The sequence below is a fragment of the Astatotilapia calliptera genome, chromosome 6 (assembly GCF_900246225.1).
Source record: "Astatotilapia calliptera chromosome 6, fAstCal1.2, whole genome shotgun sequence".
Classification (NCBI taxonomy): domain Eukaryota; kingdom Metazoa; phylum Chordata; class Actinopteri; order Cichliformes; family Cichlidae; genus Astatotilapia; species Astatotilapia calliptera.
In genome coordinates this window covers 32,984,635-33,010,985 of record NC_039307.1, presented here as the reverse complement: position 1 = coordinate 33,010,985, position 26,351 = coordinate 32,984,635, and the positions used below count along the sequence as shown (strand labels likewise).

The window sequence follows — 26,351 nt, the reverse complement described above, 5'->3', positions numbered from 1 at the left end:
TTTATAGGAGGAATGATGAAAATGATGGAAGCTATTAATTCAAGGTCGTTGCAATAGAAATAACAAACCTTTGTGTTGACTGTGATATTATTTAATAATTGATTAATTAGAAACTAATATCTTTATATCTATCGAGTGTGTCATGCAGCTTTATTCCCAGAATTACAGCTTTTATTGAAAAAATAATTCAATAATCTTAAAAAAAAAATAAAAAATTCTAAGAAGTTATCAAAGAAGAAGGGATGAGAAACAGAAATGTATTGTATAAGTCATCCATAAGCCCATAATTTCAGGAATTTGCTCTCTCACACCGCCCTGTAATGGCTCTTGCTAAGCTTATCTGGTTATTAAGCCATGAATATGGTGTTTTTCTTGGCTGTGAATTAAAGGTGAGCTTCATTACGTTTGTAGTTCACAAACAATGAAACAAAGGACTCGCGAGCTATGACTGACACAAGTCATATCTCAGTCATTTCCTGTCTCTTTGTCAATGATTTTTCATACTTTGTCTATGAACTTCAACCTGTGGTTGGTTCAAAATGTACACATATTACTCACACAGACACCCTTGAAAGAAAAAAAAGAAAAAGAAAAAAAAAAAAACCCTGAACCATACAGACACTACATGAACATTAATGAGAACAAAATCTGGTCCAGAAATCCACTTCGATCCTCCAAACGCAGCCCTGGAGCTTCTGCTGTGGGCGCAGTGTCTTTGTGTCTGTTTTATTTCTTTTCCTCCACAGTCCTGCCAAAGTATTCCTTCTGAAACTGCTGGAACTCCTCCTCTGTGAACAAAGACTTTGCCTCTTTGGCCTTCTTCACAGGCCTGTCCGGGTGATTTCTTGACTGCCTCCCTTTATTGTGGTTCACGATCTATGTCAGACAGAAATCAAATCAGCACGTTAGGGCCACCTGTAGACAACAAAAGCAGTTCATCAGTAGCCAGTGATGGCTATGAATCTATTTGGGTTATCAATAATGCAAAAAATAAATAAATAAAATCCTGGGATTTGGATCTTTACTGTACAGTTTATTTTTTGCCGACATTAAAATTGATACCACTGCTGAATCTACGAGCAGGCTGAGAGATACCACCGGATGCCACCAGTGTTTTTGTGGCTGTGAGCAAGCTGCTTTTTTATGTAAATATGACTCTTCTTTTTAAATCCTGCTTAACATTTTGGACTCCAGTGTTTCAAGAAGAGATAAAAGTCACAGACAATGACAGCACTTGTAAAATGTGAGGGACTGATGACCTGGTTACCTTCAGTGTGTCAGAATCTGTTGCTTTACAGCCAGTTGCCATAAAGTATTTGAGGTTCTCACTCAAATGGCTCTTCCCCTGCTTCTTCCTGAACTCCTCTACAATTCAAACCAAAGAACAAGAAATTTAGAGCAACATCAACTAGACTGTAAAAGAGTAACAGAACAATTATTCAGGTTTAAGTTCTTTTTCAGTGGAAGGCTGTACATTTTACAACTGAGTTTAAGACCAATGCTGCCACCTACTGGTCCTTACATAAAAACACAAAAGCCTCTGTACCAATTGTTCTTACTTTTTCACAGATGTCTTTTATTCTAAGCATGAAGAAGACTGAAATACAGCAAGCAGACTGACCCACTGCAGACTTGATCCTCTTGTCTTTAACAGTGGCTTTGCTCTTGCCAGGCCCGAGACGGCCTTGCAGTCTTTTGACCTGCTTGGTAACTCCCTGCCGCTTGGTGCTCACCAGCTCCATCACTGTGGCTGAGCTGGGGGTCTGCTGCTGCTTCTTCTTCACTTTAGTGACATCTGGCAGGAAACACATGGCAAAAAGACACGCACAAAACCCAAAGTAAGCTGCAGACAAGGAAACATGTTCTTTTAAGAGTGTGAATCGATCTTTTTGTCATTCAAAAGCTATACACTAATTATAGCATATCTGAATGGAATCGTGTTGCACTGGCTCACAACATTAATAAAAATTGTAGTAACAAACAGAGCTATAAAAAAATGAATGTGAAATGCATAAAAAAACAGCAGTATTGTTAAATTACCAGTGTATTACACTTATAGATAGCAATGGAGTATCACAGCAGCAGGGAGATCAGTCCAAGTGTGGTCCACTGTGTGTGTGTGTGTGTGTGTGTGTGTGTGTGTGTGTGTGTGTGTGTGTGTAGATGGGAGGGGTATTAAAAAAAAATAGAATTTAGAAGCCTGATGGCTATGAGAAAGAAACTTGGAGAATCTGGCTCTTCTGCTCCAAATACACACTCTTCATCTGAGACAGGAAGTGCAGACATTGCTGTGCTCCCATTACAAGAGAACAAAGCTAGAAACTTAGTGCTGCTGTCCACCTCCTCCACAATGTTATTGATGAGAAGCTGTGTGTGGTACACCAGTCCCCATCAATTGTCTCCACTTGCCGCATGCTTTCATGCTGGGAGATGATTTGTGTTGAATGCGGAACTGAAATGCACATTGTGAGTCCTAAAAGGTGATAATCATTAAGACATGGAACTGTGGACTGTTTTTAGGAACTAGTATAATGGTAAAATTCTTGAAGAATGATGGTACAACTGCATGGTTCAGTGAGGTATTGAAGAGGTCTGTGAGGACATGACCCAGCTGGTCAGCACATTCCTTGAGCACCAGTCCCGAGGCGCTGCTTGGGTACGTCAGTTCTTCTCAGGGTCCTCCTGACATCAGCTGTGCTGAGACCAAGTACCCGCTCACCCGGATGAGGAATTGCTTTCCTCACAGGAATGTTATGTAGGTTGAGGTTAAGCATAGTACCGTTATTCAAATACGTCTTCTTCGGGCTCTACGTTGCTATGGTTTAATGACGACAACGTGAAAACCTCCGAAATAATATTCAAGTAATCAATTTTAGACCTTAAAGCAACATTGTAAACCCCCTCTATTACGGCCTAACTATAACAATGTAAAAAAAAAACCCAGATCAGTCACAAGTTATGGTCAGAATTATAATAGCGAGAGCGCTAATATCCAATACTGTTAGCCAACTGGCACAGCAAGCTCAAGAGGCTAAACTGACCTTTAATGTCATTGCTCAGCAGCTCCAGTCCTCTCCTGATCAACGAAGCCGACATCCTGATTCAAGCTACAAACGTTTTCTTCTACTTTCCACAAACTACATCCACAGAAATGTGCTTTTATAACCGGGTAACAACATGTGGTTCCATAAACATCCGGCAAGCTCGCGTGCGTCGGTTAAAAGCAGTCGGCTTGACGATGTAAAATGAACAAAGTTCCTACCTGGATGACCTGTTGTGCTATTTCAATTACTTTAGTTTTAAATTTTTATTCTTATTATTCTTCTTCTTATTATTATTATTATTATCAGTAGTAGTAGTAGTCAGTGCGCCCCAGGGCAGCTGTGGCTACAACGTAGCTTGCCATCACCAATGTGTGAATGTGTGGATGACTGAATGTAGTGTAAAGCGCTTTGGGGTCCTTAGGGACTAAGTAAAGCGCTATACAAATACAGGCCATTTTAGTAGTAGTAGTAGTAGTATCAAAACAGAACTGCCAACTCTCAAATCAAATATGCTACAATATTTGATCTTGTTCAAATATGGAACAAGTGGCTCCAATCCTCTGTTATTTTCACTTCACACGGAGATAGGTTCATAGATTACGTTTTCTGTTGGAGTTGGAAAAATGTGCATGTCTCGCTGCAGACTTATGAATGAGTGTCGGTTCAGACTTTGTCTAAAATGTAGGCTAATGCCATTTTTACTGTGTCCCCCTTTCACTTTTATCAGTGTCAGGTGAGCCGAGGGGCGTGACGGTTTGGCATGCGCTCTCTCGCCACCATTAGTACCTTTGCTCACTCGACCGCTCCCGACTTTTGGCTCGGTTTTGTTAAATATTGTGAAACTTAGGTAAACTTTGTAGCCTGTCTGCATCTCCAGTTCACCATGGCTCTCCAAGCCACCGCTCTGGTCACCTCTAAGTGGCTGGCTCAGGCTGTAAAGGTCCAGGGGAAAATGCGGGTCTTGGACACTTCGTGGTATTTGCCCAAACTGCGGAGAAACGCAAAGACCGAGTTCAAGAAGAAGCATGTGCCGGGAGCAGTTTTCTTTGACATTGACCAGTGCTGTGATAAAACCTCTCCTCTGGACCATATGTTGCCGTCAGAGGACTATTTTGCGGAATACGTCGGGAAATTGGGAATAGAAAACGACACGCACGTCGTGGTCTACGATGGCAGCGAGTTCGGGGCGTTCTCGGCGCCCCGCGTGTGGTGGATGTTCCGAGTGTTCGGGCACAGTGCGGTCTCTATGCTCAATGGGGGGCTCAGGAACTGGGAGCTGGAGGGTCGACCTGTGAGTGACCGGTACGTCAGACCCACAGCGACCGAGTTCAAAGCCTCTCTGAACCGCTCGTGGATAAAAACCTATGAGGATATCCTGGATAACCTGGAGACTAAAAAGTTCCAGGTGGTGGATGCCAGGCCCACAGGCAGGTTCAAAGGACTGGACCCTGAACCCAGAGACAGTGAGTAGTCTGCATTAGAGCCTTTATGATGGTTACATGGTTACAGTCCTGCGTGCCCCACTCAGGCTTTTGAAGAGATCCATTCTTCTCAGAACTTCATTACATTTTCAGATTACTGACACCCTTATTTCAAATAGCATCCTCAGACTACAGGCACACTGACATGAGGGGGCGTGCACTGTATCTTTATTCTTATTGCCTCTTGATGACAAATGCGTTGATTATGATTAAGATAACTTCACAACTCAGCTATTGTTGGGACACACTTGTGCCAGGATTTCCGGCCTGACTCATGTCCGTGTGTAACTGAAATACTTCTAAAGAACCCAACGTTACACTCTTTTCCCTTGGAAAAGATGGTGACATGCATTATTTTATAGAATTTTTATCTTGGTCAAAGTGATGACTGAGTGACTCACAGTAACGTCCCACAGTAGCTTTTATTACGTGCATTGTTGATAGTAACTTTTTCATTAAAGGGTTTATAGACAACATTGATGATCTTATTGTGCCTGTTTTTAAGATAAACAGAATGATTGAACCAGTCAACTTGTTTAAGAGTGTTTAAGAATGACTGATCAAAAACTGGTTCGAGGATTGCACCTGGAGGCGGGTATCAATTACCAGTTTGAAATTCTCCAAATGTCTTCCTGTTGTCTGCGCAGATTTGTTTTTCTGGCAGTTGTACACTGCAAAGACTTCAAACTCATGGCAGTGGAGGTGGATAGACACACAAACGTGTCACAATAAGTTATTATTGTTATTAGGGGAGGATATCATGGCCCATGATATTTTATGTTATTGACCCCTGACACTCTTCTCTTTACTAGTGATGGGATAATTAATGAACAAACATGGACAATAATTAGTATCTTATAAAACACAATTACAGTTTGACTCTGACAGTGACGTCAGGGTGACACAGGTATGGGGGGGGGACAAGATAATGGTTTGCTAGTTCCTTGTACATAGAGTTTTATGGAGTTTGCTCTGGGCTTGGATGACTGAACAACACAAACATGAAAAGAGGTCAGGCAGACAGGCCGTACTTGGATAGCCCACATTTTAGCTATAGTCAATGAACCATACACACACACACACACACACACACACACACACACACACACACACACACACACACACACACACTGCTGTGCCACAGTAGCAGACAAAGTGAATGGTTAAACGTTTAGATGCAGCAATAGTCCAACCTTTGATCCGCTGATGTTTTTAAAGACGGCACTCAGTGAATGGACAAAACAGTGATAAGGTATAGATGTCTTATCCATATACGTCTCACAGTACACACACTGTTTGAGGGTAAAGCTCTGATGTGCTGTTACAGGGCTCCTCTGCAGGCAGAACACTTCTGAAAGCAGTTTGAGCAGTGACCTTTCTGACTGCTCTCTTAAAAAAAAACAAAAAAAACTTCCCTTTTCATTGCATGTGTAAATCCAACCTGGATTTAATTTTGGGGGAAACAAATAAAACTTTCACATGCTAAATCTGCTCTTCTGATTGACTCCCTTGGGAGTATAAGCATCAGTTTTTGTAATGTCTGTTTTCATATCAAACATCGATACAAACACACATATTTGTCTGTGGTAGTAAAAACGTAGCAAATGCGGGTTTCGCTTTCTTTTCCTCAATTCAGAGTTTTGCTTTTGAAACACTGAACCAATTTCCCACTATAACTGATATAGTCAAGACTAAAATACTGCCTGTCCCAGTGTGGTTGTGGTTTATTAACACCTGGCTATTTTTTTTTTTCACATTTAAAATGTGATCTGAAGAAAACCCTTTCTGGGGTTTCGTCCACATGGTCCTTCTGTAGCCAAAAGATCACAGGGTTGAGTCATCAATGATCACATTATGTTCCGTTTTTTTTATCTTATATTTAAGACTGTCATCTTCGGTCATGGACTTTAACAGTCCTCTGACTCATGCCTCTCTACTGATTTATTCAGAGTCGAGTGCAGCTGAGCTGGACCAATATAACTTACGCCTCTTACTCTTTCTGATGCTAGCAGAGTGGAGATGGAAATGCCGTAATAAGAGGCGGTCAATACAAAGGCAGATTATAATGATTTGCTAATCATGTGTACTGTATAACAAGTTATTCAGAAATGGGGATCATAACAGTTTTACTAATGGCACTAAACATGTGTGGTAAAATTATTTGTGATGTAAAAGGTCACTCCAGGATTAGAGACTACATCAAGGAGGTGTGTAGCTAGAAAGGTCTAAAAAGTAAAGCCAAAACAGAAGTGCCGTAAACATGAATTCTTTTTAATGGCTGGCACAACTTCAATAGTAAGCCTTTACCCAGTGATTGTGCAGTGTCATTGGTTTCACAGTTGCTTGCCACATGTGGTTTTAAAACACCACAGTCACAATGATGAAAATGCGTCACAGCAATACTTCACTTACTAGTCAATGGGTGATGTCATAGTTACTACTTGTTACTTAAAGAAATGACAAGAAAGCTTGTCTAAGAGAGTTTGGGCTGTGTTGAAGAATAAAGGTTGTCTAACCAAATAATGACAAACTGTTTTTGCCTCATATACTGTATTTCCATGTATCTTTGTATGTGTTTCAATAAATTGCTGCACATATTTTCCATTTTCCCTGCAAAATATTTAGAATAAAGAGCAACAGCTCAAGAATTTTACTGTAGTCCACATTCAAAGTGTAGAACATAATCCAGACTGAGAAAAACAGAAGGGATCAACACAGGGTTAGCATGACTTAAAAGCCTCACCAAGGCTAATCAAGATCTCTAAAGGTCTTTTTAATTGCATGTTTCTGTGTAACTGCCCATTTCTTAATTAATTAAGAGTACACATTTGCTATTTCAGATTATTTAATCATATTCTGAATGTATCTGCTCTTTCTGATTGACAGACACAGAGCCGGGCCACATCCCTGGCTCCATCAGCATTCCTTTCCACGCCTTCCTGTCACCTTCTGGCCACTTCCTACCAAAGGAACAACTCCAGGCTCTGTTTGCCCGTGCTGGTGTGGATCTCGACTGCCCGCTTTGTGTCTTATGCGGCTCTGCAGTGACCGCGTGCCACGTGGCACTGGCGGCCCACGAGTGCGGGCACCCGGGGGTGTCGGTGTATGACGGTGGATGGTCGGAGTGGTACACCCGCGCCGTGCCCGAGCACGTCATATCAGATGGGAGAGGGAAACATTTGTGATAACAGGAAGGACCTGTGACCGATGGTTTTAGGCTGGATCACTTGTGCTGTTGTTGCTATTGAAGTTTGGTCATTTGGGATTTGTATGACTTCCTCCTGTGAAGCCACAGCCAGCAGCACGATAGCAAAATTTCCCAGAATGTCCAAAAAGCTCCTGTATTAATAATACACCACTGGGGATTTTGTTTTTTTTGTTCATCTTTTATATACTGATAGATGATTTGTGATTAAAGTCAACAATATGTGGACACTAAACTGAACTTCTTAACCCCATCCCCACCACCTCAAGTCTCCACCTGTTGGCAGCTCACGGACTCAAAGACACCTACACTTTGTAATCTTGTGTAATCTTTGGTAAAATAAATATGAACATGTTTATCGACGCAGTAACTGATTAAAAAGGACTGAAAATAGACAAAGAGCAGAGTCTCCTTTGTTAGGTTCTTACAATAATGCAGTTTAAACGATGGACTTTTGACTTGTTGACTGATTAGAGCCTAAGGATAGTGATGTTTTTCTGTTTGTTTTTGGGGGGTTTTCTGCTTCCAAAGTCAGATATCCTGAGAAGTTTGTGTCTAAAGAAAAAATAAATTAATATATCATCATGATTGCTACTGTCTCATGTCATGTTACACATTGCTAATTACTGTACAGCATTTTAGAAGACTCTTTTTCTGTGGTGGCTTAAAATGATTTCAGTGATGCAATGTTGATGCTAAAAATATTGCTTTTAATATAACAAGTAAATCACTTTTGCCATATACAATAATCATTTCTTGAGTAAAGTTCAGCATGAACAGATATAAAATAGACTTGCACTAAAGGAAACAAAAAGGTGGCATCAAAACCCACTTTGCTGTGACGTAGTGATAGTCACACGTATTACACGTAAGGCATTTTTCCACTGCATAGCAAAGGGGTTGCTGTACATAAGTTGAAATGTTAAAGCTGACCTGTGACAAGGAAGTGAGACTCAAATGTCCTCTCTTCCTCTTTCGCATTAAAAAAGCCTTTTGCTTTTTCTGAGCAGTATAGTTGTACATGTGTCACCGAGAGGACATGTTCATTATTTGTGCTGTTGCAGTGTGGGAGTAGTCACCCTGTCCTGGCTCTTAACTGGTGAGTGTGGTGCTCTGATAAAAGATTTCTGTTATCTTGCTGTGAACATGAGCTCCTTTGGGAAAGTTGTTGGTGATAACTTAGAACAGCAGTGAAGTCCCAAGATAATCTCTTGGTTTGTTTTTTATGTCATAAATAATTGGGGGTTTTTACATTTTAAGTTTAATTTTATTTTATTTCAGAACACAACATAAATTCTAGTTAGACTAAAAACAAATAAAAATACTAACAATAAGAAAAAGCTCGCTTGTTTTAACACTGATTATATTTTCAGGGCTTTGATGTGAAGTTATCTTTGTGAAGTTAATATTTATCCCTTTCCACTTTATAATAACCAACATTAAATGCCATTTGAGTTTGTGTTTCTAAAGCTTCCACTCGAGGGCAGCACTACACTAGAGTTTTAAACCTTGGCATTCAGCACTGTTGTATAATAGGAGCTCAGGTGAAATAGTCTGAACATTTAATCATGAGTATTTTTAATTAGTTTCTCTGAGCAGCTTTGCTGAGCACCTGCATCTACACACAGAGTTGTCTCAGGATTGTATCCACTTGAAAAATGTGTTACTTTGTATAAAAAATGGCTTTAATTCTTAAATAATTCTTGTTAAAGTGTTGTCGTAAATCTCACCCAAACGGTCGCAGCAGATGGCTGCCTCGCCCTGAATCTGGTTCTGCTGGAGGTTTCCTCCTGTTAAAAGGGAGCTTTTCCTTCTCACTGTCGACAAGTGCTTGCTATTTGGGGGTCATGTTATTGTTGGGGGCTTCGCTCTATCATTATAGTGGCCTTACATCACAATAAAAAGTGCTGTGAGGGAACTGTTATTTTGATTTGGTACTATGTAAATAACATTGAACAGAATTGAAACTGACATTGTTAAAAAACTTGTGGAACAGTGAAGCATTTACTCGTCAAACAGTAAATGAAGGTTTTTCTTCAAGAACATCTCCAACATTTTGACATTTATTAAGTATCTTTTGGTTAGTTACATAATTAAATTCATATTACGATCATTTATTTGTCTATACATAACTATTAATGTACAGTTGGTGATCTTAACTTGGCTTTAATGTCCTTTATGAGTCTAATGGGCACCATAACTTATATAAATCACGTTTTAAATAAATGTTGGAACTTGTCATTAAGACCCATCAGGAAAGTGTTTCCTCAGGTCTTTTTTTCTTTAGAGTTCAAGGCTTTTTTGAAACTAGAGTCTTGAGATATTTCCATCTCTGGTTGGTCTCTTGCTGTTAGCTGTTTTTAGCATGCTATTGATGCTTAGAGAGATCTAATGTTCTGTTCGCAGCAGTGCAAAGGCAGACATCACAGACAGAAAAATAATATAAAAGATAAAGTTGTAAAAACACTTTACAAACTGTTCCTTTTTTCATCCGTCTCAGAAATGCATGATTTAGAAAGTAAAAATACAACATAATCGTATTTTTTTCCTTAAAATGTCAAGCATCATGGACAAATGACATTACATAGCAGTCAACAGTAGTTACAAAAGGTGCAATGAGCAATCAGCTAATACCCGCCACAAGATGTCACAACAGTACAAAATATTAGTATAATATTATAATATATACGACTATAATATTAGTTATAATATATGCAATGTGCTAAGAAGTGAAGAGTGTGCTGAGAAGATTAAAGGAATACTTTAAGAAGCTAATGAATGTAAAAAACGAGAGCCAGAGGGGGACGGAAAGTGGATAGTTAGCCAATGAGGAAGTGCAGAGGATTAGTAGCAAGGAAGTGAGGCAGCTCTAGAAGAGTGGAAAGGCAGTTAATCCAGATGACATACAGTGGAGGTTTGGATGTTTCTAGGAGAGAGGGCAGTGGACTTTTTAACTAGATTGTTTAACACAATCCTGGAGATTGAGAGGACCCATGAGTAATGGAGAAGAAGTACACATCTTCTTCATTACTTTCCAAGAACAAAGATGATGTGAAAAGCTGTAGCGGTATGGCTTCATGCTGTGAAAGAGCACTTCAGGTGTAATGTTTGCTTTAAGAGTGTTGCTGGGTGGGCACTGGTTTAGCATAGTTGGATGAGCAGGCGACCATGTGCTGCACGTCTCCCCCTCTGTCTCTTTTTGCGTTCCTGTCAGTCTTCACTGTCTCCATCTAATAAAGCCAGAAAAAGGCCCCAAATTTTTTTTTTTTAAAAAGTGTTGCTGGAACATCAAAAAGGGGTTGCAGTGTCTTCATGGATCCAGAGAAAACATATGATAGGGCGCCTGAGGTAGTGTGTTAGGAAATCAGAAGTGCATGTGAGTGTGGCGCAAGACATCAAATCAAATCAAAATCAAATCACTTTTATTGTCACATCACATGTGCAGGCACACTGGCACAGCACATGCGAGTGAAATTCTTGTGTGCGAGCCCCACAAGCAACAGAGATGTGCAAACACAACAACACAAACGAGCAAAATACAAGAATGGCCAACCTGAAACTAATAAATATATGTACAATATATAATAGTGTATGCATTTCTGGATGTGTATACTAAATATTTTCCTACGTGTGTGTGTGTGTGTGTGTGTGTGTGTATACACATTTTTACAAATTAAATAGTAAAAAAAAAAAAAAATAATAATAATAATAATAAAATATATAAAATATACAGAGTTGAATATGTGCAGGACGCCAGCGAGACAGTGGGTTAGGTGTGTGGTAGAAGTGACAGATGAGTTCAAGGTGGGTATGGGATTACATCAGGGTTTGACTTTGAGTCCTTTCCTGTTTTTGATGGTGATGGACAGCCTGACAGGTGAAGTCAGGCAAGGGTCTACGTGGACTAACGATGCTTACAGATGATATTTTGCAGTGGCGAGAAGGTAGCAGAGAGCCTGGACATGTGGAGGTTTGCACTGGAGAATAGAGGAATGAAAGTCAGTAGAAGATAGAATACATGAGTGAGAATGAGAGGGATACAGGTGGAACGGTAAACATGCAACTAGCACAGGTGGTGAAGGTGGGGTCAACCATCCAAAGCCTCGTATAGTAGACAACAGAGGTGAAGAAGAGAGTGCAGCGGGTGGAGATGAGGGTCAAGGTTGATGTGTGACAAGAGTGAATGGAAAGATTTCCAGTGTGGTGGTGAAACCTGCTATGATGTATGGTTTGGAGACGGTGGCACTGACAAAAAGGCAGGAGGCTGACGTGGAGGTGGCAGAGTTGAAAATACCAAGATGTTTTACTAAGAGTGACCAGGATGGACAGAATTGAAAATGAGTACATGAGAGGTATAGCTCATGTTGAAAATCATTTTTGGAGGGGTTAAAGGTTTTATTCAACCCCTCATGAACAAAATGTATTGCCTAAACCTTTTATACATGTCTGGCCAGGTTCTAGTAAGTTATGCACAAGTTGGCTTCTTGTATATCCTGTGTGCTGTGGCTTAAAAGCCCCCCTAATCGTGAGACTGGCCTACTTTTTGGTGATCTGCTTGTGTGTGCCTGACGTGTCACAGCATGTGATTAATATTTGTTTTGGTGTCTGCATTAAAATATTGTCTTTAACACTTTCTCACCTGTGAGGCCCAGTTCGGTCAGATTTAGGCTGTCTATTTTCATCTGCTGTGTGCAGCTGGATGTGGTACTTGCAACGGTGGCATATTAAAAAAAAGTAAGACACTCTAGCACACATGCACACTTCAGCACCTCTAATTTCAAGTCCTTTCCCAAACTGATAGCATTTCACCAGCAGTGGATAGTTGTGTATTAACTGGGCACAGTCACTTTTTTGTAGTATAGACTGTTCTGCCACTTATATCGTGCCTCCAGGAAACTGCAGAGGGATGATTGCCGTGTGAGTGCATGCACACGAGAACAAAACTAAATTTAGGACAGTGATGTGTTGTATTACTCAGTAACGGGTAAATGCATTACAGTAACACCAACACTGCTTTTTACCCACAGAAAAACCAGGTAGGATGACAAACAGAGGTTTTCACAATTAACCAATAAGCTTATTTAGTAAGCCAGCTGTTTCCCCCATTCTCAGCCTTTCTCACTTGCTAAGCTAACCTTCATATTTCTTATGTAAACATATGAGATATCGAACTTTCCATCAAACTCTCAGTAAGAAAGCACATTTCCCAACTAATCATTTAACCTGGCCCTAAAAAGAGTTGACTCTGAATTTCAGTTAGCAAAGCAAACAAAACAGAGGCATGAAATTATAGTTTCTGCACTAGCATATTACTTTTACTTCTTACCAAGTCATAGTATTTTTAACAAATAATAGAAACTCAGTGCAAAGGGAACAGAAAGTGTTTATGCGAACATAGAAAAAGGGGTTTTCACCATGTTTCACATTTCTTGACACGCTGATTGAATGTCAAGGAGTTACAACCCCAAGGGAAACCACAGCACCGCAGCCTCTTCTTTTCTCAGAAAATTTTCCAATACGTCACTAGAGGCAAGACGGCAAAACTTTAGTCAAAGAAATGTTTAGGGTACACGGCCTGAATAACCCTACAGACATGGAAATGACAGCACGCTGAACAACTCTGGAACGGTAAGTTCAATTTTTACTTGGTTTACTTGGTCTTTTCTAAGAGAGATCAAACACATTTTTTAGTTGCTATGAATGAATGAACCTGCGGTGAAGAAAGATGGTGTTGCAGTGTGATGGAGAAAGTGATAAAGTCTACTCTGAAGCGAGATTAGAAGTGGCTGGTTACGTGCATGTGATGAATGGAAAAGGCTTTCTTTTTTCTGTATTTAATTCATAAAATCATAACAAGTTAAAGCTCACCTATTGTGTTTATGCAAGAGCTCTCACTGTATTTTCCACAATATCATTGTGAACAAGACTTTTCACAGTTATATTGTAATTGTAATATATTCTGCACTAAAGATCACCTAAAAGGTCCAAGTAGACAGAAATATATTTAGATATAAAAACTAGTCCCAGTAAGATACCTAATGCTGTCTTTTTAATAAAAACGCTAACTCGGAAAGGTGCACTTTAAATGGCACAGGAAAATAGGTGGGGGGGTGAGGCAGGGGGAGGTGGCAGAATAGCAAAGACACAAAATAGTGTGGAGGAGCGAGAGAAGGAAAGGACGCCAGAGTTAAAGGGTTTCTAAACGGACATGTGGATAGTTTTGTCAAATAAACAAAAGTCGTCCATGCGCACAACAGCTTTTTTGGGGGTTGCAGTTTGAAATGTGTCAGCATGCTAACAAGCAAGTTTATCATGTTGATTTTACACATAAACAGTATTAAACAAATTGAAATTCAGACATTTCACAAAGCTCGTGGTAAGCTGTAAACACCCAAATTTCTGCCTGCCAGCAGCATTAGAGGAAACAGCTCAGGGGATTTATTGTATGTCTGTACAAAATTATGTGTCCCTGCATGCTCAACAGTCATACTGCTGCTGCCGCTGTTGTTTCGGGATACGCCTACTCCTAGACTGCGACTATGATATGCTAATTTATCCCACCTTCAACCCTTTCAGTTAAGAACTGAAGCCATAGCGGCATAATCAATCCAACCATCTCATTTCCAAGTATCTGATCACATAAAAACTACTCGGCAGATTCTTGTCTCTGACATCATAATAATAACGATACTTCAATTAATCACTTACAGTAAACAAGACAAGGTTCCACCAACTGACAACCATGCTCATTTTAGCTACTTATAGTCAGAGAGCAACAAACATCTTTACTGCCTCTTTTTGGTTGAACATCAGCCAAAAAACAAAAGAAGGAAAGAAAAAATACCCAGACAGGTCAGCAACTTTCTGGTAACCACCAGTTGCTTAGGGAAAATCTCCATTTCCTGACACCAACTATCTAATGAGTGACATTTTTGTCAGTCATGTAGGTTGACAGGGTGGACCGGACTTTAAGCCCATGTGACTGAAGCTTAACATGATGACTATTATGAAGCAGTTCTGATCTGTATGCCCACAGAAATGAATAAAACATGTTACTCCAGCTCACCACTACTTGTGGTTTCAGAAACCGCTGCACCAGTAATTTCAAGAAAAAAGTAGTTCAAGAAATGAAGAGCAGACTTTCTGGATTATGAATGGTTGCTTTTTTTGTTATTGGAAACAAACATACCTTTCTGGGAAGACAAAGGGGTTAGGATGTGGTTTAAGTTTTTAGTGTGTATTTGTATTCAGTTTGTGGTTGTTTTTCTCGTGTGTCAGTGAAGTGAGTAAGGAAAGAGAGAAAGAGACGAAAGAGAAAAAAAAGAGATCAAAGAGTGTCAACTTTTTCACTTTGCTGTCGGACCAGTGTAGGGGAAGTCCAAAAGTCAGTAGACAAATGATATGAAGAGAACTAGTGCTTAACACATGAAAAATGGTTCTTAGAAGGTAAAGTATTAAGATAGTGTCTGATAAGAAGAGGCAAGAAGAGGAATCTTGATTTTCTGAAGTTATTAACAAAGCGGGTTTTCCACAATTGGATAAGTGGTCAACTGACGCAAATCATTCAAATCTCCTGTTAGCTGGGGAAGTCTGTGGATTGTCCAGTATGACTTTGACTCGTATCATTAATCACATGACTTCAGGTTTGATTAAAAACAGACTTGTGATTTCAGTCTTATGAATTTAAAAAAAAAAAAAATCCACCAGAACAGAAAAAGTCTTGTTGAAGTCTAACCAAAAACAAACAATCCATCCATCTTCTTCCGCTTTATCCGGGGCCGGGTCGCGGGGGCAGCAGCCTAAGCAGAGAAGCCCAGACCTCCCTCTCCCCAGCCACCTCCTCCAGCTTATCCGGGGAACACCAAGGCGTTCCCAGGCCAGCCGAGAGATATAATCTCTCCAGCGTTTCCTGGGTCTGCCCCGGGGCCTCCTCCCGGTGGGACATGCCCGGAACACCTCACCCAGGAGGCGCCCAGGAGGCATCCTTGTCAGATGCCCGAACCACCTCAGCTGGCTCCTTTCAATGTGGAGGAGCAGCGGTTCTACTCTGAGCCCCTCCCGGATGGCTGAACTTCTCACCCTATCTCTAAGGGAGAGGCCAGCCACCCTAGGGAGGAAGCTCATTTCTGCCTCTTGTATCCGCAGTCTCGTTCTTTCGGTCACTACCCACAGCTCGTGGCCATAGGTGAGGGTAGGGACGTAGATCGATCGGTAAATTGAGACCTTCGCTTTTACACTCAGCTCTCCCTTCACCACGACGGACCGGTGCAGCGTCCGCATCACTGCAGCCGCAGCACCAATCCGTCTGTCGATCCCTTCTCCCATCACTCGCAAACAAGACCCCGAGATACTTGAACTCAGAAACGTTGGACATAATTGGACAATATTACTCAGCTGAAACAAGGCTGTCCATAAGACTTGGCTTTGATGACACTATAAGGGTAAAAAAGATGGTTTGTCAGAGTGGAAATAATTGAGGCTGAGGCATTCCTATCCAAAGTAATTACAGTGAATCATTTCATGCTCTGTATTCCATACACAACACCAGAGGTTACAAGTAGACAATTTTACATAATCCAGACCTTTATGTCTTTAAGAAATGCTTAAATGTGACTAAATGGACAGTTTCACCTGGCTTCAAAGATAAATATAGCTTGGCTCTGTCATCATAGCTATGAAAATGTGTGCAGTGTTTACTAGTGATATTGTTGAAGTTGAATAAAGGTAAGTGTTGGCACAGAAGCTCATGGAACTTCATGATGAATCTTTTGCATTTAAAAGACTCACCGTTCTTTGAAAGTCTGTCTGAATGCTTTAACTGCAGAGGACTTCTACCCATGCAAGAAGAAAGAGTTAGCTGTGATTAAACCAAAACACCCACATCAAACATGCGCCTTGTTTGAGCCGTCTGCTACAGATTGATGTGACTGCAGTGCGACCTTTATAGATCTGGTAGAGTGAAAGGTCAGTTTCTACAGATTCCTCACACTGAGGAGCAGCAGTGCATTAGCGGTGTCAGGTAGGTGTATGTTGTCAGACCATTTGCATGCGGAAGATCAGATAACGAATAAAATATAAGCAGTCTCATATCATAATTTGACACAATAAGTAATCTACTTCATTTCCTATCCCATACTGGTGTTTCTCTTTTTTATTCTGGAAGATTGCAAGGCTGTTATCTTCTTGGATCACTACATGCAACATTGTCACCCTAGAAGAGCTCTCATCAGAGAGTCTCAATGTCAGGATGGAACTGATCTTGCTTTATGCTGCAGCACATGACTCAATCTAATAGTACATTTTAAGAGGATGTAGTTAGTGTAACTTCCCCCCCTCACCTTTTGTATCAACTGACATCTTGTTAATTTTTACACAAAGTGCCTCCTGTTAAGCTTATCAACTTCCTGACTACTAAAGCACTTTCTTGTAATGTGCATGACTGGAAATTGTATACTCCATTTATTAAAATCATGTAAGTCTGAGCTCATTGCATGCAATCAGATTAAGTTTTTTTTAAGAAGTGCCGTTAGCAGGAAGTGAACCTGTCAGAATAATGGAACATTTGAGTTCTCAGAAAAACATTTTGACCTTTATTAAACCTTGCAAACAGGTGACCGTAGAAGCACCAACATAATGTGCTTTCCCCTGTGCACGGAAATGGAAGAAAAACAGTAGTGTGCAGCGGTTTGGGCTAAAAAAAAAGGAGAACAACACTTTTTCTTCTTTTTTTTTTCTTTTTTTTAAAGAAATGATACTGGCACCACAAATATTTATCAGTAAATGATTTTTAAAATGTTCCACTGCATTTTAAACTGCAGCAACTCATGGTATACTTGCCACGAACTGCCACAAGTGTTGACTTCTGCATGACACTTGGAACGTAGTTTGTTAGACAGTTATTCTATGGATTGTGGCTGAAGATAATATTTAGGGTTTTAGCTGCAGGTTCAGGTTTAGGTTTTCTATCATGCTACAAAGCAGAATACATGTTATGTTATGAATGTGAATCTAAACATGTAAAGAATCTACGTCAGCGCTGTGCAGTATAAACTTAATATGTTTGCGTTAATCACAATGAAAAGAAATGTTCGCTTGAATATCAATGAGATAAAATGCTTTTAAAAAAAGGTGAAAGTTTTAGGTCAGGCTCTGGGTGTTTGTGGGTCAGCTTGCACTTGGCTGCAAAACCACAAGAACCACGAATCCACACAAACACATTTTTTTTTCATCCTGTTTTTCACAGAGTTTAAATGTCATTGCGGTCCACATGCAAAAGCAGCTGCAGCTAATACATTTATAAGTATTAGCTGTAGCATGCCCTTTGTGTGCATTGCTGTGCACGGTTAAAAATCCAACAGGCTGGGGGAAATGGCAGGCTGTAGTCAACAAACTAATAAATGATGATGAAGTTTAAAACTGAAACATTAACGCAGAAGCTGCCAGTTTTTACTTGACTGCATGTTTAAATGTGTCATCAGGTACTAAATTTAACCTTATCTGTCAGTTGAAAGAAATGATAGGAAGTAAGAAACACGTGTTGACATGCTTCAGATGCTCAGAAGTGAAGAATAATTAATCAGAAGTTCACATTTTAGTCTGGAGAGCAGTGCCGATTCAAAGTAAGATCCTCTACAGTGTTAATTGCTTGAATTGAAAAGCAACGAATTCAACCTTTTTTTTTTCCTTTTATCTGTTTGGGTTTGTGTAGCTGACACAATTATTATTATTGTTTTATTAAGAGAACTGTTTGATATTTAAACTGTATTTTATTAAATAGTTGTGCTGAATTCCAGTGGAGATTGAATGGAAACTGCTGACATTTTTGCACAAATGTGGGTGGGATGAAAAAGGCAGACTGTTGTATGTTCCAAAAAGGAAGCTGATGAAAGGTTTTGCATGTCTTGAGTGTGCGTGGCTGAGTGTAAAATGAGAATTTGACCAGAGTATTTCTTTTCATTACCTGTTTTAATGGCTGTATGAGTGTGGCCTTTCAGAAAAAACAGCTGGTCTTGTTTTACCCTGAAAAAGGAAATATCAATGACATTGTATTTGGTGTTGATTTTGATGCATAAGCCTGATTTACACTGGAACTTTGTTGTCTCAAATCATCATTGTTCATTTATCCTGTTACTGCAAGAGAACAAATGTCACATTTGTACAGATGTGGAACCGCAGAGGAGTGGGGCAGGATCTGAAACACTTCTATTTCTGTTTTTCCATCGACTGCTTATGTTACAACTTATTCTTGATGTGTTTGTAGGCAGCAGTTTTTTTTCTATGTGTATCTCTGTCACATTGTTGCATCTTGTCAACCAGATGATTTAATAAACACTTTAAATTTATTTATTTTTTATCTGGGCAGGATGAGAAAAATTGGGAAGCAGTGAGCCAAAGTCTGGAGCGACTACAATGCTTCAAATCTTCCAGTCACTGAGCTTTGGAAACAAACCATCCCAGTGGCCTCAAAGGACTTAACAAATGGAGAGAAATAAGAAAAGACTTTCCCTGTTTATTCTGCTGCCTCTGCTGCTGCTCTGCACAAGTGATGAGTGTCCCAGGCTTCCAGAGAGTTAGTCTTTATTCCTCTTTATTCATGTTTAACTGATTTTAAGATCTGTTGTTTGACATATTTACTCATTTTCATTTAATCTCTCCTGTTTTAATTCTCACAGATCTCACTTGCTACACTGACTACAATAGAAACATCACATGTTTGTGGAACAGCAAATACGTGTCTGATGACACTGCATGCACCATACATGCTCAGTATAAAGGTCCCTACATGTAAGGACCTCAATCACAAAAAGAAAACCTAGATGCATAATACTTACAATACACGAGTCACAAATGTCATCAGTAACATCATCTACAGCAAAATCAAATGAATATTCTTCTTCTCAGCTCTTACAGCACTTCCTGTCACCTAAAGTCTGTTGACATGTCCAGACCAGACCTAAAGGAGTGCTCCCTCATCTTTGAAATGGAATACACTGTGAGTGTGTAAACAACTAGCATTGTTGGTGGATACCCTGTTTATTAAAAATATGTTTAAAATCTGTAGAAGAGAGAAAAAAAGAATCATCTGCTTTTTAAGGTATAGACAGCTGTGAAGAATCCTGTGATGAGCATATGGCCAGCAGGACATTTAAAGCACACTGCTTTCCATTTAATATTAGAGTATCTATGTATGAATTTCAGGAAGTACAACTCCAGGATCAGGCTTCTTTTTTATTTTTACTTTTTTGCACATGAAGTGAAATTAAAGCTAATTATGGCCTCTGTGCAGACACAGACTACTGTGTGAAAATGCTAATTTCTCAAAACGTAGAAGCTAAACTGAGAGAGCATTCTGGACCCCTTTTTTTCTAATATGTGCGGGTATACCTGCACATATGAAATAATAATATGTCAGAAATGAAGAAGAAGCATAACTGGTCCCACCCTTGTGAATTTCACTCTGTGACACCAAGGAAAACCTCAAGCCTCAAGCATATATACATCACTTCTAGATTTACATCGAAACTATTATCTGTAGATTTGAATCAAAACATTTTAAATTTACCAATCGATTTAGATCTTCACTAGTTTTGGATCATTTTATTAATTTTTCAAAACAATTTATTTCAGTTTCGGTCTCTCCATGTGTTGTCCATGAATCTGAGCTGTGCTCATATGAAGCAGAGTCTAAACACTTCCTACATGCCGTCCTGTCACAGTGAGTGTAATCTATACTACCTCATTGTTACTTACAATATGACCTATTTACGGAGCCCATAGAACATATTTGTCTGATTCGTGTGTGTGTGTGTGTGTGTGTGTGTGTTCATGTGCACACTCTTACAGTAAAGGTGAATCCTCCTTCGAAGCCAGAAGTCAACGTCACCTCTGTTTCCTGGTTGTCCGAAGACCCCGAACATGAAATGATCAACTCATACGAAAGTGAAGTGCAGTGGAAGCAGCAGGATCAGTCATGGAGTGTAAGTTTAGATTTTGTATCACAATGTGAATGAGTTTGGGTATGAAGTCGAGATCCTGAAAGTGCACGTTTAAATAGTGTGTACACATGATCCTTGCCCTGTGTTTGTGTGAATTCATAGCAAGAGTAAATAAAGTGATATAAAAATCTTTCTGTCTGTCAGGATCCCCCCTTTCAGAAAAAAGGTGACATTCAGTGCGAGAATGAGTGCAGGGCAGAGCTGGACCCAGACAAACTGATACAAGGCGAGAAGTACGAGGTACGAGTTCGTGTGCGGTCTGTTAAACCTCGACCCAAGGGAGCCTGGAGTGACTGGAGCCCCACTGCATCATGGGAGTCACCAGTAGGAAAAAGAAAACCACCATCAGGTACTTTTTTTGCCAAATGGCTCCAAAGACAAATAGTTTAGTTTAAGAAACTCTGCAGAGTTCTCTTTTACATTCAGTCCTGCCTTCTCTCATTTTTCTAAGCTAACGTGATCGGCTCTGTCTTCTGTTTCAGTACAACAAGGACACACATTTTATAAGAGCAACTAAAGCCCACAGAAATTCTGTATTTGTTTTACCTGATGAAGTCAGTACAGTCAGTACCATTGTTATTCTCTGTTTATGTAAATGACGTGCAGCTCCAAGATAGGAAAGTGAAAATGTGAAAATATGCTGATGATATGGCTATTGTTGGTCTTCTATAGGAACTCGAGCCCTAATGGTTTTGCTCAGGGATGCAGGTTGAAAGAAGGGTGTAAATTTCATTATTTCCTTATTAAAAATGAAAAAGCTTGTCTTGAATTACCCAATCCCCATGACCGGCTTCACTTTCTGATCAGTCTGTGAGAGTCATTAATATCTTTAAGTATCTGGAAACACATTTTAAGGACAAGATTTATTTTTTTTATGCTCATTCCATTTACAGGAAAGCTAATTGGAGAATATTTTGTTATTTTGTAACATGATTGTTAGAACTACCAGAACAATTACTGGTCGATAGCAGCCTTGATTGGAATCTAGTATCTTCAAGCTGTCTTAAGGAAAGCCTGGTCTATTGTTACTGACCCCAAACACCCTCTTCACTCTGATTTTGAATTAATGCTGTCAGGATGACGTTACAAGATGCCTCTAGCTAGCAAAAAAGTCTATAAGAGATCCTTTGTGTCAAAAGCATTTAATATTTTAAAAAAATCCATCATATACTGTGAAGTATTTCTATAGGTATATTGGAGTGTTATTTATGCTTAGGTTTGAATGTGGTCTGATTCCTACCAATATTTTTATTATGATTTTATTGCCTGGTTGATTTTTGACTTGGTGAACCAAAGACAATTTTCCATTAGTGTGGACGATAAAGTTATTCTATTCTGTTTTTTGGTTTTTTTGTATTTTTCAGATGTTCCTACACTTGTTGTGTGCATAATTACAGCAGGTGTTGTAGTGTTAATGGCAGTCATTCTCTGCACAACTAAAAAACACTGGTAAGCAAACTTTTCCAAAAATATCTCAATGTGCAGTATATTATGATTAGTTATTCTGGTATGATGTATTAAAAACAAAAAGATTCTTTTTGACAGCTTCGGTTTTGATTGTAATTTTGTTGCCTCAGGGTTTATGTAGTAAAGACAATGAAAGGTCAGCCCGTACCAGACCCAGGAAAATCCTCCCTGCAGAATGTACATTTTAAGGTAAGCATACAGGCTGTAGATGCGTCCTCTTTACTCTCTACTGTTAAATCATGTAATCAGGTTACAGTTTACAGTTTAAAATGAAAAACAATTGAAGCTGCCATTTCAGGGCAGTAAAAAATAACATTTGTGTACTATCATGGTGAACATGTTTGCAGTAAATGTACATGACTAGCAGCTATCGTTAGCATTTATTTTGAGCTGTGTGTCAGCCACATATGACTGTAAGTCGATGTGGCAGGCCGTGGCTTGCGGTGCCGTGCAGGGATGGCAGACGCACCTGCATGGCATCTGCAATCATGCCCCGCCTACTTAAATACTGTAGTGGGTCCTGCGTGTGCACAGCAACCATCAAGTATTAATAAAGAATGATTAAAATGCCACTGGGTCAGCCGTGGTCGTTTACAGTCGAATACTGAATCTTCTTTAGTTTTCAGTTCAATACTTTGTCATAACCATCTACAAATAAAAATGAGATAACTGCAGCTCATAAACAGACACAGCATGCAACATAAAAAGAGAATTACTGAAAGTTGTGCTGCAGACAGTCTAACCAGACAAACAAAATTGATCACCGATCCATTCGTCTTTTTAATCCTGGTCTTGAAGTGCAGACTGAATATCTAGTATATTTCAAATCTTTCTAATCTCTTCTGTTCTGTGACTTTCTCTCCTCCAGAGTGGGTTCTCCAGTGAATACTTTCACTCCTTCTTGAAACCAGTGGAAATTATCACTGTAGAATTAATCTCACCTGTGGATGCTGCTGTGGCCTACAAGCCAGATGAGAAGATGGTGTTGAACAAAGGCAGCTATGACTCCACCAGCTCCAGCTTCACTAACCCAAGTTACTCTGAGCTTTGTAGCCCTCCTCCTATTTCCTCACTCACTGCTGGGAATCTGAAGCCCTGTGCGGTTGACACGCCTTATGGTCCTGTTGGTACTCAGGGTGAAGGAAAAAGCGCAGAACAGGAAAGTGATGAAGCGAGAGAGAAAGAAAAGGAGACGTTAATGTTGCTGCTCAAAGGCAGCAGTAACAGTGAGCCAGTGCAGGTGATTTCAGACTACGAGAAAACTGAGAGGCTCGACAATGATCGATTTAGGCTCCAGAGTCTAGATTCAGGCATGTGCAGTTGTGAAGAGGTCAGTGAAGAGAGCATGGAGGCAGATAGCATCAATATGACTGATAGCCATAATGAAGAACCTGAGGGTGAGGAAGAGAAGGAGGGAGGGAATAAACAAAAGGCAGATTTTCAGAGGTTGTTTGGAAGCAGCGGAGGTGTGTTTGGCAAGTCTATCCAGGTTTGTTCTGATTATGAGCGAGTGGAGAAACAGCAGGCTGACAGCCCGGAGCTTCCCAGCTTGGATTCAGGTGTTAGCAGTGGGGGAGAGGAGCAGCTGAGTCAGGATGAGGGCATGGAGGATGTTGATAAGTCCACTGAATCTACACGCTTCCTGTTTCCGCCTCATCCTTCCAGTGCTTTACCATGCTCCCTGCTCTCTTTTCCACAACTGCCTCTGAACTTGCCTGGGCCACGACTGAGTCCAGCGTTGCAGCTCCAGCCAGGTCACATGACACAGGGGTTTGCTCTGATGTCAACAGGCAGGTCGGTGGAGCCCTCTGGTGATGGATATATGCCAGTGAAACAGGAGGAGGGCTGAGAACAGACAGCAGGCTCAACTAGCAGGACAACATAGCATGTAGCACTTGGAGGAGTCATCACAGTCAGTCAGTTCTCAGGAAAATGTGACATCACATAATTCTTTCTCTTCTGCTCAGTTTTCAGCAACTTTGACAGTTTCATGAATGTATTTTACTTTTGTTTTTTATATATTTATATCAATATTTATGCCTGCTCAGAAGCTCATACTGTCACCCCAGAATAAAATAATGTGACTCTTTCTACAATGTAAAGGCTGCCCTCTCTGCCATCACACTAGCTGACCTGACTGACTCTAAACTGCGTAAATCTGTGTAAACTGTGGTAAACTGTGGTAAACTTCCCTACATGGACTAAAGTTTTTGGCCACATACATATTGAGCGATTTAAATCCATACCATGAAGCTTCCAGTGCACATTTTTTATCCTGATGTCAGTGGCAGAGGAGGTTTGGAGCTGTACAGAGCAGAGATGGGCAGTAACGCGTAATCCGATTACTTTTTTCAAGTAATGAGTAAAGTAAGGGATTACTGTTGCAAAAACGGTAATTTGATTACCGTTACTTTCCCGTAGGAACGCTGCGTTACTGCGTTACTAAAACCGTGATTTTTTTGCGAGAATGTCTCATGACAGTAAGGTAAGCAAGTGCGACGTTCGTGACAGCAGCTGTGTGCAGATCAACAATGGATAATATATCGAGTGCAGAAGAGAGTATGAGCATGCAGCCTTTAAAGCGTGGAAGTACTGACCTTACTTTAAGTTTGATTCCATAAAAAGTGACAAAAACCTGCCCCAGGGCAAACCTCCGCCTACGCCACTCTTGCTTTACAGGTGAAAATAGAGCAAAAGGGCCGCTGAGTCTTTGATTTTATTTATTTTCTGCTGTGTTTCACTTGCATCTATTTGAAAGACTGAGTGTAAACACAAAAAAAATATATTTTATGTGCGGGAATGTGCAGAAAATAGGTTTAAATATTAAACAAATTTCTTCCAGTCAGAGAATGTTGCATATAATAAAATTTTTGCTTGATGCATAAAGTTAAAAGATTAAAACTAATAAAACAAGTTTTAAAAAGGGACTTTTCCATTTGATTACATTTTGTATGATGGATTATGTAGAAAAAGTAGAATTGGGCTGAAAGATCTATCGCTTTATCACCTATTCAGGTTGTAAATCGTGTTTTTAAAAAGTAACTAAGTAACTAAGTAATTAATTACTTTTGAAAATAAGTAATCAGTAAAGTAACGGGATTAATTTTGGGGGGAAGTAATCAGTAATTAGTTACTGATTACTTTTTTCAAGTAACTTGACCAACACTGGTGCAGAGCCTTGGTGGCTTTTATCTCAGCTTATGTTGTCTGACATAGTATTACGGTACCACACTGTGAGAGCAGTGAACTGTTCAGACCCATTCTTTCACAAATACTTGCAAAGGCAGACTGCATGGATGCTTAATTTTATACACCTGTAGTCATGGAACTGAAACACCTGAATTCATTGAGTCAGAGGTGTGGCCCAATACTTTTGGCCATATAGCAGCGTATTTAACAATGTTGGATTGCTTGTTTGTAACAGACTAACTTGGTAACTTTATTGCAGGAAACATATCCGGTCGTTAAGTGATGACGTGACGAATTCTACTTCTGGGCCTAAAGTAGTCTGCGTTTAATATGGCTTTTGTGTTGTTAACTTGTTTAATGTTTTGTATTTTCTTCTATTTAATCTCAAAAAGCTCCTAAAACAGTCAGTGATCACTGTTGACCTCCCTCGGCTTTTATTACCGCTAATCTACAGCCCAGCCCATGCAGCAGTATATGAATGACTAACCTCATATTGTGGATGGATTATCTCAGTTGTTCTCCTGGCTGAAGTTTGGTCCTTTTACAGCATCCTGCCATGCGATTACATTTGTTCCTGACCACCGAGAACACTCACGTTAACTTTTATCGAGTGGAAAAAAGTTAGCTTGTATATATTATGCTAACATAGCTGTGTCACTAGCGGTCATGTAGCACAGCATTATATACCAGCTAGCCAAACTTCAGTAACCCTACAAACGTCACTGCTGTTTAGTTTTCTGTCTTCATTTATGTTGGAAGTGATAACAGAACTGTACGTTTTAATTTGTTTCCAAAGCCCCGCAGTCAGGACATGCTATATTGTATCTAGATAGAAGCTAGTGAGCTAACTTCCTGCTAACTTCTAACTCCGTTAAATATCATAAATTAGATTTTATTTATTCTTGTGTGGCAGCTATTTACTGACTTTAAGAAGTTATTTGAAATTATGTCATTTCATGAATAACAGTTA

General features: G+C 39.9%; 3 protein-coding genes across 4 annotated transcripts; 2 read left to right on the top strand and 1 right to left on the bottom strand.

The window, feature by feature from the left end:
- Positions 1-75: 75 nt before the first annotated feature.
- On the bottom strand, positions 76-3,235 carry rps19bp1 (ribosomal protein S19 binding protein 1). The gene is made up of 4 exons (XM_026169359.1): positions 3,042-3,235; positions 1,622-1,795; positions 1,268-1,365; positions 76-876 (listed from the first exon to the last, which is right to left on the bottom strand). The coding sequence occupies exons 1-4, from the start codon at positions 3,094-3,096 to the stop codon at positions 727-729; spliced, it is 477 nt and encodes a 158-aa protein (XP_026025144.1). The 5' UTR covers positions 3,097-3,235; the 3' UTR covers positions 76-726.
- A 524-nt stretch (positions 3,236-3,759) lies between these two features.
- LOC113024624 (3-mercaptopyruvate sulfurtransferase) lies at positions 3,760-8,318 on the top strand. Its single transcript, XM_026171818.1, has 2 exons — positions 3,760-4,507; positions 7,412-8,318. The coding sequence occupies exons 1-2, from the start codon at positions 3,928-3,930 to the stop codon at positions 7,708-7,710; spliced, it is 879 nt and encodes a 292-aa protein (XP_026027603.1). The 5' UTR covers positions 3,760-3,927; the 3' UTR covers positions 7,711-8,318.
- Positions 8,319-8,381: 63 nt separating this feature from the next.
- On the top strand, positions 8,382-24,529 carry LOC113024623 (interleukin-2 receptor subunit beta-like). Of its 2 annotated transcripts, none has more exons than XM_026171817.1 (10): positions 8,382-8,829; positions 19,093-19,299; positions 19,403-19,514; positions 19,632-19,722; positions 20,358-20,445; positions 20,574-20,707; positions 20,870-21,074; positions 22,090-22,174; positions 22,303-22,381; positions 23,061-24,529. In XM_026171817.1, exons 2-10 carry the CDS (start codon positions 19,209-19,211, stop codon positions 24,039-24,041), a joined length of 1,866 nt encoding a protein of 621 aa, XP_026027602.1. In that variant the 5' UTR covers positions 8,382-8,829; positions 19,093-19,208; the 3' UTR covers positions 24,042-24,529. The 2 variants fall into 2 exon arrangements, with proteins under 2 accessions (XP_026027602.1, XP_026027600.1); XM_026171815.1 differs by lacking the exon at positions 8,382-8,829 and adding an exon at positions 13,196-13,358.
- The last annotated feature ends 1,822 nt before the right edge of the window (positions 24,530-26,351 follow it).